This window comes from Rhincodon typus, chromosome 4 (assembly GCF_021869965.1).
Source record: "Rhincodon typus isolate 14 chromosome 4, sRhiTyp1.1, whole genome shotgun sequence".
In the NCBI taxonomy this organism is placed as follows: Eukaryota; Metazoa; Chordata; class Chondrichthyes; order Orectolobiformes; family Rhincodontidae; genus Rhincodon; species Rhincodon typus.
In genome coordinates this window covers 114,903,732-114,914,907 of record NC_063335.1, presented here as the reverse complement: position 1 = coordinate 114,914,907, position 11,176 = coordinate 114,903,732, and the positions used below count along the sequence as shown (strand labels likewise).

At 44.2% G+C, this 11,176-nt stretch overlaps 1 protein-coding gene across 1 annotated transcript in view; it reads left to right on the top strand.

Moving 5' to 3' along the window:
* LOC109924350 (anion exchange protein 2) overlaps positions 1 to 11,176 on the top strand; it is a 68,988-nt gene that overhangs the window by 43,709 nt on the left and 14,103 nt on the right. The window contains exons 11-15 of the mRNA XM_048595552.1: positions 382 to 530; positions 3,274 to 3,468; positions 4,730 to 4,951; positions 8,076 to 8,165; positions 10,154 to 10,320. Of these exons, the coding sequence (XP_048451509.1) occupies positions 382 to 530; positions 3,274 to 3,468; positions 4,730 to 4,951; positions 8,076 to 8,165; positions 10,154 to 10,320 (823 nt within the window). The remainder of the gene's footprint in view (positions 1 to 381; positions 531 to 3,273; positions 3,469 to 4,729; positions 4,952 to 8,075; positions 8,166 to 10,153; positions 10,321 to 11,176) is intronic.

Sequence of the window (11,176 nt, the reverse complement as noted above, 5' to 3'; positions counted from 1 at the left end):
TGGGTTTACAGTGCAATATTTACCCGGGTGTGGATTTGCTGTGGAATATTTACCCAGGTGGGTGTGGGTTTGCTGTAGAATATTTACCCGAGTGTGGGTGTGGGTATGCCGTGGAATATTTACCCGAGTGTGGGTGTAGGTTTGCTGTGGAATATTTACCCGAGTGTGGGTGTGCTGTGGAATATTTACCCGGGTGAGTGTGGGTGTGCTGTGGAATATTTGCCCGGGTGAGTGTGGGTGTGCTGTGGAATATTTGCCTGGGTGAGTGTGGGTGTGCTGTGGAATATTTGCCCAAGTGTGGGTGTAGGTTTGCTGTGCAATATTTACCCGTGTGTGGATGATGACTGATTTCCAAGTAAATGATGTTTTATTTTGCTTCAGGGGAGAAGACCATGGGCTTAATCGGTGTTTCTGAGCTCATCATATCCACGGCTATACAAATGGTGATCTTTGGTTTGTTGGCAGCGCAACCACTGCTGATCGTTGGGTTTTCTGGACCACTGCTGGTCTTTGAAGAAGCTTTCTTTAAGGTGCGTATGTTTCAGGCTCAGATCCAGTTGGAAAATGTCCTGCACAAGGGCAGCCGATCTAATCTCGCTCAGCAATCAGTTTAGCTCCAGCTAGAGCTTGAATCCATAGCCTGGTTCCACACTGAGAAAATGCAGCATTGTTGGAAGTGCTATCCTTCCAAACCTGCAGCAGTCCCTCGGCTGGACAGAGCAGGATGTCAGACTGAAATCTCTGAAGGTGAGCTTGGACTTCTGACTTTAGCGTGATTTTAGTCAGAAGTGGGAAGAATTTGTAAATTGAAAGGGAGATTGGAACTGCAACCTTTTTATTTGTTCACAGAATGTGAGTGTCACTGGCTAGGCCAGCATTTATTACCCATCTGTAGCTGCCCACCAGCCTGGGGGGGGGAACATGTAGCTGATGGTATTCCAATATTTCTGCTGATGGGTCAATCACATTGCTGTGGGTCTGGAGTCACATGTAGTCCAGGTAAGTAAGGAAGGAAGATTCTCTCCCCTAAAGGTCATTAGTGATCCAGTTAGGGTTTTAGAACAATAGGCAGTGGTTACATGGTCGTCATTACGTGAGCTGTGTATTCAAGATTTTATTGAATTCAAATTTCACCATCCACCATGCTGAGATTTGAACTCATCTCCCCAGAACCTAAGTCTGACATTCTGGACTAAACAGTTAATAAAGCACACAGTGCCCTCAGCTTTACTAATGGCGTGTAGATTACAAGAGCTAGGGGATGATAATGAAGTTATACAAGACACTTGTTGAACCTCAGTTGGAATATTGTGTACAGTTCTGGGTGCCACCTTACAGGAAAATGTTAATAGGAGAGAATGCAGAAGTGATTTACAAGAATGGTTCCACGAATGAGAAACTTCAGTGATGAGGATAGATTGAAGAAATTGGGACTGTTCTCCTTGGAGGGAAGAAGGCTGAGAGGAGATTTGTTCTTTGGTTTTCAGAATAAGGAGTAGGCTGAATAGAATAGATAGAGAGAAGCTGGGCAGCTCTTTTGGGAGCCGGTAGAGGCATGATGGGTCGAAAAGCCTCTTTTTGTACTATAAAATTCCATGATTCTATGAAGAGGACTCAGATTAAAATAATGTGCAAGGAAAGCAAGGGAATGTGAGAAAAAACTTTTTCACACAGCGTGTAGTTAGGGGCTGAATGCACTGCCTGGAAATGTGCTGGAGACATCGGATAGTTATTTGAATAAAAATGGGGTGCAGGGATATGGGGAAAAGACAGGGGATTGGCCTAGATAGTAGAACCAGTGTACGCATGATGGGCCAAATGGTCTCCTGAGCCTGCAAATATCATTCTGTGCAGTAAGTCATCACTTAAAATTATGGTTTTGTTCCTGAAAAACACGACTTCAGCTGAATCAGATTTTCTTATTAAAACTAATGTAAAAGCTGTAGTCTGATTCTGCAGAAGCATTCTAATCAGAAAATTGTATTAATCATTATACCGTTAAGTTGTGATTGACTTACCTTACATTGCTAATTTCCTGAATTAACTTATGAAAATAATTTAAATATATAAAATAAAAATGTATCTCCTGCTCACTACTGATGCTTCTTCTCAAGCCTCCCTGCTGGCTGACCGTCCTGGAAACTAGATCCTTCTCCTCACTGACCCACCCACTTCCCTCATCTGAACCCTCACTGTGGAGGTAAATGGTACCAACAAGAAGCAAGAGTAGCTTTTTTTTAGAAAATAGATAATAAAAGCCCCAAAAGCTTGATACTCCAGCAGCACTGGGACGCTCTCTTTCACCACCCTGCACCTTGATTTTGGAGTGCATTTTGAACGGGGTTGCAGGTTCAGGAGAACGAAGTGGTGAAAGCTGTATTAGGGAGGGAGAGTGACCACAAGTCAGAGGAGGGTCGAGGAGGGCCAAGCCCAGATGGAGGAATCAGGCAGAGGAAGTGGCTGCAAGTCAGAGGATCAGGGAAAGGCTTCTAGCCAAAGGAAGAGGGAGAGGCTACAAGTGGGAAGATCTAGGAGAGTCGGCAAGGTGAGGAGGTGATGGAGGTGACAAGTGAGAGGGTTGGGAACAGAGACAGGTCATAAGTTGGAAAGCAGAAGAGGCCACTTCAAATTGGCACCGGTCAGGTCACGCAGCCAGCTCTGTGTTAGTCTGGAAGGAAATAGTGTTGAGAATGATCTCGTTAGGTTACACCAGCATCTATTATTCCATTAATCTACTGAAGTTCAAATGAAACGGTGTTAAATGGGACTTACATTATCACTGTTGCTTCAACTGATGCTGGATCAAAATCTTCAAACTTGCCCCCTAACAACATTATGAGTGTACCTGGGGAGGCAGTTAGCTCAGTTGGCTGGACAGCTAGTTTGTATTGCCATGTGGTGCCAATAGCGTGGCTTTAATTCCTGCACTGGCTGAGGTTACTACGAAGGATTCTCCTTCTCAAGCTGGTGTGGTCACCCTCAGGTTAAACCACCAACAGTCATCCCTGTCTAATGAGAGAGCAGCCCTACGGTCTGATAAGAGAACGGTTACTTTTTACCTGCAGCCTAAGGACTGCAGTGGCTCAGGAAGGCAACAGAGATGGACATTGAAGCTGGTGATTCCCTGAAGAAACAAAGTGGAGAGAGGGGGGAAGAGACAGTAAGAGAACACAGGGCCATCTTGTCAAGCTTTATGCTGTGATCCTCAACCATTACTCTTTTTCACTGACCTCTTCCTTTGTGACTTCACTGATGGCCAGTTTCTTCCTCCAGTTCTGTAACTCAAACAACATGGACTACCTGACTGGCCGCGTATGGATTGGGATCTGGCTTATTGTCATCGTGGTGGTGATCGTGGCCTTTGAAGGCTCTTTCCTCGTGCGGTTCATATCCAGATTCACACAGGAAATCTTCGCTTTTCTCATCTCACTGATATTTATTTATGAGACATTTTATAAGCTTTTTAAGGTAAGGCAGACTAACTGGACTAATAAATACCTTTTCTCTGCAACTTCACACAGGAACAAAACCTGCAGGTTAATGCTCTTATCCATATCCAATTTTTCTTTTATCAATTCATGGGATATGGATGTTGCTGGCTAGGCCAGCATTTATTGTCCATCCCTAATTGCCCAGAGGGCAGTTCAGAATCAGCCACATTGTTGTGGGTCTGGAGTCACATGTAGGCCAGACCAGATAAGGATGGTGGTTTCCTTCCCTAAAGGATATTAGTGAACCAGATGGGTTTTCTGACAATTGGCAACAGTTTCATGGTCACTATTAGACTCTTAATTTCAGATTTTTCATTGACTTCAGCAAATTCCACCCTCTGTTGTGGCAGGATTTGAACCGAGGTCCCAAAACATCACTTGGATCTCTGGACTAATGGTCTAGCAATAATACCACTAGGCCATTGCCCCCCCTGAAATGAACCCCATTTCCCTCCACAGTAATATCTCCTGATTCGTGCCCAGAGGCTAAAGAAATGTGTGCCACCAGACTAAAACCTCCCCTCCAAACCCAGGACCTGGAACAATAACTTCACTGAAACCTGTAGTAATATCCTCCTCCTCCTCCTCCTCCTCCTCCCACACCCCCACCTCCAATAACACACACAGTTCCCCCCAAAAATTCAGTCACTATCCTCTTCCAGAGTGCCTGGAAAATAAAGTAATGATACTCTAACTCGCCCTAAATACCGATGTTCCATCTCCTCCTGGTACAAAGGTGGTTTTTGACTAACAGCTTCAGCCCACAAATGATTCTAGAGTAACAGATCCTACCCCACTGAACCCACTCCACATACCAACTCCAGGGGTAACATGCGTTGAATGCTGACTCTCTCTGCTGCTTGTGAGAGTGCACCCCGGTCTGTTTGTGCATCCACATTTTAAAGTTTATACTTGTTAAAAATTTTTTGTTTTTATGTTCTTATGACCAAAATGATTAACCTCACACTTCCCTACATTATTCTCCAGAGGAACACACCTGGGCTCTGTAGCCTGAGAATGAAATGCCTCAGAAACCCAGACCCTCAGAATCTGGTTTTAATGTGACATGTCCCCCGGATTTATCCTGAGAATAGCACCTGTGCACACCACCCCATGTCAGATCTTGCCATGTGGAGTTTAGAGGTTCATCAATGTTGGATATTTGGGAAGGATGGAGGAACTGATGTGAGATGAGTTTTTATCCTTGCTCTAACAAACTTTCACTCATATTTTCATAGATTTTCCAAGACCATCCTCTTCGTGGCTGTTCGAATATGACAGAAAATGTGACTGTGCCTTCCATTGCCTCCGAAAACATAATCAACAGTACAAGAGGAGAGAGCGAGAAACGGAAAGGGGAGCCAAACACAGCATTGCTCTCCCTGGTCCTGATGGCTGGCACCTTCTTTATCGCCTTCTTCTTGCGCAAGTTTAAAAATAGCCGTTTTTTGCCCGGGAGAGTAAGTGTCACTGGTGAGGGCCTGAGAGAAATTCTTCCCTCTCTTGTGTTTTCATTTTCCTTACACAGAGTTGCTTTTATGTCCCTGCCATCTTTGGGATAGGAGAAGACCATTCAGTCTCTCGAGCATCTTTCACCATTCAACAAAGTTGTGATTGACGAGGAGACAATGGCCTAATGCTTTTATTGCTGGACTGTTAATCCAGAGACCCAGATAACATTCTGGGGACCCGGGTTCAAATCCTGCCACAGCAAATGGTGGAATCTGAATTCAATAAAATATCTGGAATTAAGAATCTAATGATGACCGTGAATCCATTGTCGACTGTCGGAAAAACCCATCTGTGTCACTAATGTCCTTTACGGAAGGAAACTGCCATCCTTACGTGGTCTGGCCTACATGTGACTCCAGACCCACAGCAATGTGTTGACTCTGAACTGCCCTCTGGGCAATTAGGAATGGACAATAAATGCTGCCTAGCCAGCGACGTCCTCATCCCGTTAACGAATAAAGAAAAAAAAGTGTCAACTCCATCCGTGTACATTGTTTCCAGAAATAACCTGACCCCAGAAAAACCCATCAATCTTGGTTTTAAGTGTCTAATTGACCCCTCCCGCACCCGGATTTTTTGAGGGGCTGGGTTGGGGGGAAAGAGTTGCAGATTCCCACTCCCTTGTTTATGAAGGAATGCTCCCTGCTGTCAGCCCTAAGCAGCTTGGCATTTAAGTTCTGCCTGATCTGTTGGAGCTGGCCGCAGAGGGAATAGCTCCTGTTTATCTTAAAATTGCAAGACTCTTTTTGTCCACTGACCAGTTTATTTATCTGCAATGTTTCAATTAGAATACCCCTTCATCCCCTCCATTTGAGGGATTACAACCTCTCTGTTTTACATATCAGGGCAGGTGAATCAATGCTTCACATCCTCCTTACCAAGGGGTGCTTTGATGCTTCTTCTGTCACTAACAGACCTCTGATACCATGACCACACCATAATGTGGGTATAGAAATCAAGAAGAAGGATTGTGAATTGATTAAAGAAATTAGTATAGACAGAGAGGAAGTTCTGAGTGGTCTGGCAGCCTTAAAGGTAGATAAATCTCCAGGACTGAATGAAATGTATCCCAGGGTGTTTACTGAGGGGAGGGAGGAAATAGCTGGCACAAATATTCAATTCCTCTCTGGCCACAGGAGAGGATCCAAGGAAATTTTCCTTCCTGGCAGCATTGTGTGCATCCCAACAGTACATGGACTACAACAGTGCAAGAAGACAGCTCACCACCATCTTCTCAAGGTGATCAATGCTAGGCCTGCCAGTGTCAGACAAATCCTGTGATTGAATAAAAATAAAAACTAAAGAGGGTTGTTAGAATCAAGTATATGAGTTGATTGGTCACTCATTGTTTTAGATCCTCAACTTTAACTCTAAAGTTAATGGGCTCTTGTGAGACAGTAATGTCCCTACCTCCTTGCCAGGAGGCTCAGGTTCAAGTCCCACCTGCTCAAGAGGTATGTCATAGCATCCCTGAACAGATTGATTTTAAAAAATAAAATTAAAGCTTAATTTAGTAACTAATCATCTCTGTCTTTCTCTGTGTGTCCCTCTCTGTCTGCTTGTCTGTCTGTCATTGTGGTGTACATTTCTGTCTGTCTGCTTGTTTGTCTTTGTCTCACTCACTTCCATACACCTGCCTGCTCTCTATCACCCATCTTTGGGTTCTTCCCCACCATTCCCCTAAAGTAAAATAATAACACCCTCTCCAACGTAGCGTCACACTCTGTATTCACCAGTGGAATTGAAATTTAAGATCTAGCATTGGTACAATTTAGCAAATAAGTGGATTTAGCTTACAAGACTATAACAGTGCATTGTTTTATTGTTTTCCCACGTGTCTTCATTGTGAAGGACGTGGACTATTCTTTCACATACTTCACATCAAATAAAGTAGCTGTTGGTGTGAGATTATACTGTCCATCTAAATAGGGTGCTTTTGTAAGCAGAGAACAGTTTGCAATGTGTCATGCTGATGTAGAGTGCAGATTCTGTATTACAATCCTACACCAAAAGGGACTGCCTTTCACAACATCTATATTTCTGAAGAAAGGTCTAGACCTGAAACATCAGCTTTCCTGCTCCTCTGCTGCTTGGCCTGCTGTGTTCATCCAGCTCTACACCTTGTTATCTATATGTCCCAAAGTGTTTAGTGTCAAATCAGCTATGGTTCAGTTGGCAACACCTTGCAACAGGACTCTGAAGGTTATACTTTTATGTCCCACTTTAGATACATCAACTCAAATGTCTCTGCTTAACACTGGAGTGTAGCACTGAGGGAAAATGCAGCATTATCTTTTAGATGAACTAGTAAACCCAAGGCCTTCGCTACTCTTTCTGAAGGTTGCAGAGAATCCCAAAGCGCGATTTGAAAAAAAACGATAGAAATGTTGCTCTTGACCAAGTTTAAAAGTGTAGTCACTTTGTAATGTAGAGAGCTGTAGGTAAAGTACAGAAATCAGAAGCCCACAAACAGTAATCAGATAAGTGACCAGATTTTCTGTTTTTGGCTTAATATTGGGCAGGCCACTGGGAGAATTTTCATCCTCTGTTGAAAAAGAGCAATCTTTTATGCCACTTGAGAGAGCACATGGAACTTCACTCCAACAGAAGGGAACCTCCAACAGTGCAGGGCTGTCTCGGCACTGACCCTCCGGCAGTGCGGCACTCCCTCAGCGCTGACCCTCAGGCAGTGTGGCACTCCCTCATCACTGATCCTGCACCAGTGCTGTAACTCCTTCAACACTGACCCTTTGACAGTGCTGCATTGACTCAATGCTGCTCTCCAGGAGTGTCGTCCTAGATTCCAACCAAAATTTGTGGAGTGAAGCTTAAACCCATGACATTACCACTCAGCTAAGAATGTTACTATCTGATCAGTGCTGGACTGTAAGTGACACAGGTCCACTTGTGGGGCTAAGGTTGGATGCACTATGTTCAGTGAATCGATGAAAGATTAGTTTGTGTTATCAGCCTCAGTCATGGGAGCAGTGGAACGTGGGGCACTTTGAAAGAGTAATTTATATCTCGCATTTGCAAATATTCTGTACAAGTTAACACATATGTATGTTACAGATTCGCCGTGTGATCGGGGACTTTGGTGTTCCAATAGCTATCCTCATCATGGTTCTGGTCGACTATTCCATCCAGGAGACTTTCACTCAGGTGAACAATAACTCTCAAGTCCCCTTTGCTTTACTCTGTGTTGAACCAAATCTTTTTCTGAGGGCCAACCACTGACCGGTTGGGTACAGCAGGGATCAGTGCTACGAACCAGCTATTCACAATATCTTTTAATGATCTGGTTGAGTGAACTAAACATAATATCTCCAAGTTTGTAGATGACACGAAGCTGGGTCCAAGGCTGAGCTGTGAGGAAGAGGCAGAGATGCTTCAGTATGATTTGGACAGGCTGAGTGAGTGGGCACATGCATGGCAGAGGCAGTATAATGTGGATAAATGTGAGGGTATCCACTTTAGTAGCAGAAACAGTAAGGCAGATTATTATCCGAATAGCAAAAGGTTGGGAAAGGGGGAGGTGCAATGAGACCTGGATATCTTTTACATCAGTCGCTGAAAGTAAGTATGCAGGTGCAGTAGGGGACAAGAAGGTATTGGTCTTCATAGCCAGAGGATTCGAATACAAGAACTGGGATGTCTTGCTGCAATTGTACAGGGCCTTGGTGAGACCACACCTGGAGTATTATGTGCAGATTTGCCTCCATCTGTGGGGAAGGATGTTGTGGCTATTGGTTATGTGCAGTAAATATTTACCATACTGGTTCTCGAGATGACAAGAATGACATATGAAAAGTGACTGGATCAGTTATGAATGTATGCACTGGAGTTTAGAGAAATGAGGGAGAGAATCGCATAGAAACTTATGAAGTTGTAGCTGGAGTAGACAGGGTAAATGCAGGTTACCAATGACTGGGGAGTGCAGAACCAGGTGTAGCAGTCTGAGGATACAGGGTATGCCAGTTAGGACTGAGATGAGAAATTTCTAGACCTAGAGACTGTTGAGCCAATGGAATTCTCTGCCACCAAAAGTGGTTGAGGCAAAAATATTGAATGTTTTCGAGAAGGTATTATATGTAGTTCTTGGGGCTAAAGGGATCAAAGGGTTAGAGGAGAAGGCAGGAAACGGCCACTGAGTTGGATGATCAGCCACAATCATACTGTATGGTGGAGCAAACTCAAAGGTCTGCATGGCTATACATTTCTGTGACTCTGGTGACTTACTCCTGCTCTTATTTTCTATCTTTCTATCTGACCCTGTGCAGTCCCTGCCCTGGGAGGGTTTGATAGGGTACTGTAGAGGGAGCTTTATTTTCAGTTTTAGAAAAAGATTAAGGAAAACTTTACTCTGTACCTAACCCTGTGCTGAACCTGTCCTGGAAATGTTTGATTGGGGCAGTGTAGAGGGAACTTTACTGTTTATCAAGCTTTGTGCTGTCCCTGTCCCAAGAGTGTTAGATGGGGACAGTGTAGAGAGAACTTTACTTTCAGTTTGAAAGAGCAGGGGAATTGTACTCTGTATCTAACCTCATGCTGTACCTGCTTGATGGGGACAGTATAGTTTATGACTGTCTGTTCAAAATTGTAGAGAGAGCTTTACTTTCAGATAACTGTATCGGAAGCTTTATTATGTGTCTAGCCCTGTGCTGTAGCTGTCCTGGGAGTTTTGATGGGGACTGTATCAAGAGAGCTTTAGTTTCAGTTTAAAAGAATAGAAAGAGCTTTGCTCTATCTGATCCCACATGCTGTACCTGTCCTCGGTGTATTTGATGGGGGCACTGTCGGGGACCTTTACTTCTAGTTTAAAAGAATAGAGGAACCTTGACTCTGTAGCTAATCTTGAGCTGGACGTGTTTGATGGGGACAGTTCTGAAGAAGTTTTACTTCCAGTTTAAAGGAGTAAAGGAAGTTTTACTTTGCATCTACCCTATGCCGAATCTGTCCTGGGAATATTTGATGGGGACAGTACTGAAGAAGCTTTACTTTCAATTTAAAAGAGTAGAGGAAGCTTTACTCTGTATCTAACCCCATGTTGGGAGTGTTTGGTGGGCACAGACAGAGGACTAGTGCCCAGCCTCCTCTAAATATTGACTTAGGTGAGGATTCTTCACCAACTTACTGTGATTTTCTTTCAGAAATTGAGTGTTCCAACGGGCCTGTCTGTCACTTCCCCAGAGAAGAGAGGTTGGTTCATTAATCCTTTGGGAAAGAATGCAGATTTCCCCATCTGGATGATGTTCGCTAGTCTGATTCCAGCTATCCTGGTCTTTATCCTCATCTTCATGGAAACTATGATCACCACGTGAGTACCTTGTGATGAAGAATTTGTGCTCAGTGATGCTGTTTTTTAAAATTTGTTGGTGGGGTGTGAATGTCACTGGCAATGCCAATAATTATTGCCTACTAATTGCCTTTGTTAAGGGGACTAGTGAATTAGTGGGTGCTTAAGAGTCTGGAGTTACATGTAGGCCAGGCCAGTTAAGGACAGCATACAACTGTGGTAGTTGGTTACAAGGTCACCATTAGTCCAGCTTTTCCTTCCAGGTTCTAAAGAATTTAAATGTCACTATCTGCCATGGTCGAATTTGAACCCATGTCTGGAATATTAGCCTGGGGTTCTGGATTCCCAGCCCTGTGACAATACCACTACGCCAGCACCTCTCCCTGCTGGGTATAGTATAGTCTTTAGCACAATGCCCCAGGCTGATTCCCTATACAGCACCCTTAGAAGGATTGCAGGCAGAGTCGAGACTTTATCCAGTTGCTATCCATACCTGTTTGAAGAGAGCAAGTGTCAATTTATTTAGGGTGCCACTGACTCCAGCTCTAAGACCAACTTAACAGATGCCCCTTAAATCAGTGAAGCCAGCGAGTATTTCAGACCCTTGTGATGCATTCCAATTTTAAACTGAACTGGCTGGTTAATCAAGTGGTTAGATGTATCAGCAATTTAAAAAGTATATGTGTGTCAGTGGTTACCAATATCATAACATAACTAGCAAGGGGCCTGCGCCGGGAGACAGTGTCTGGTCAGGGGCCTGCGCCAGGAGACAGTGTCTGGGCAGGGTCTCTGCGCCGGGAGACTGTGTCTGGTCAGGGGTCTCTGCGCCGGGAGACGGTGTCTGGTCAGGGGTCTCTGCGCCGGGAGACGGTGTCTG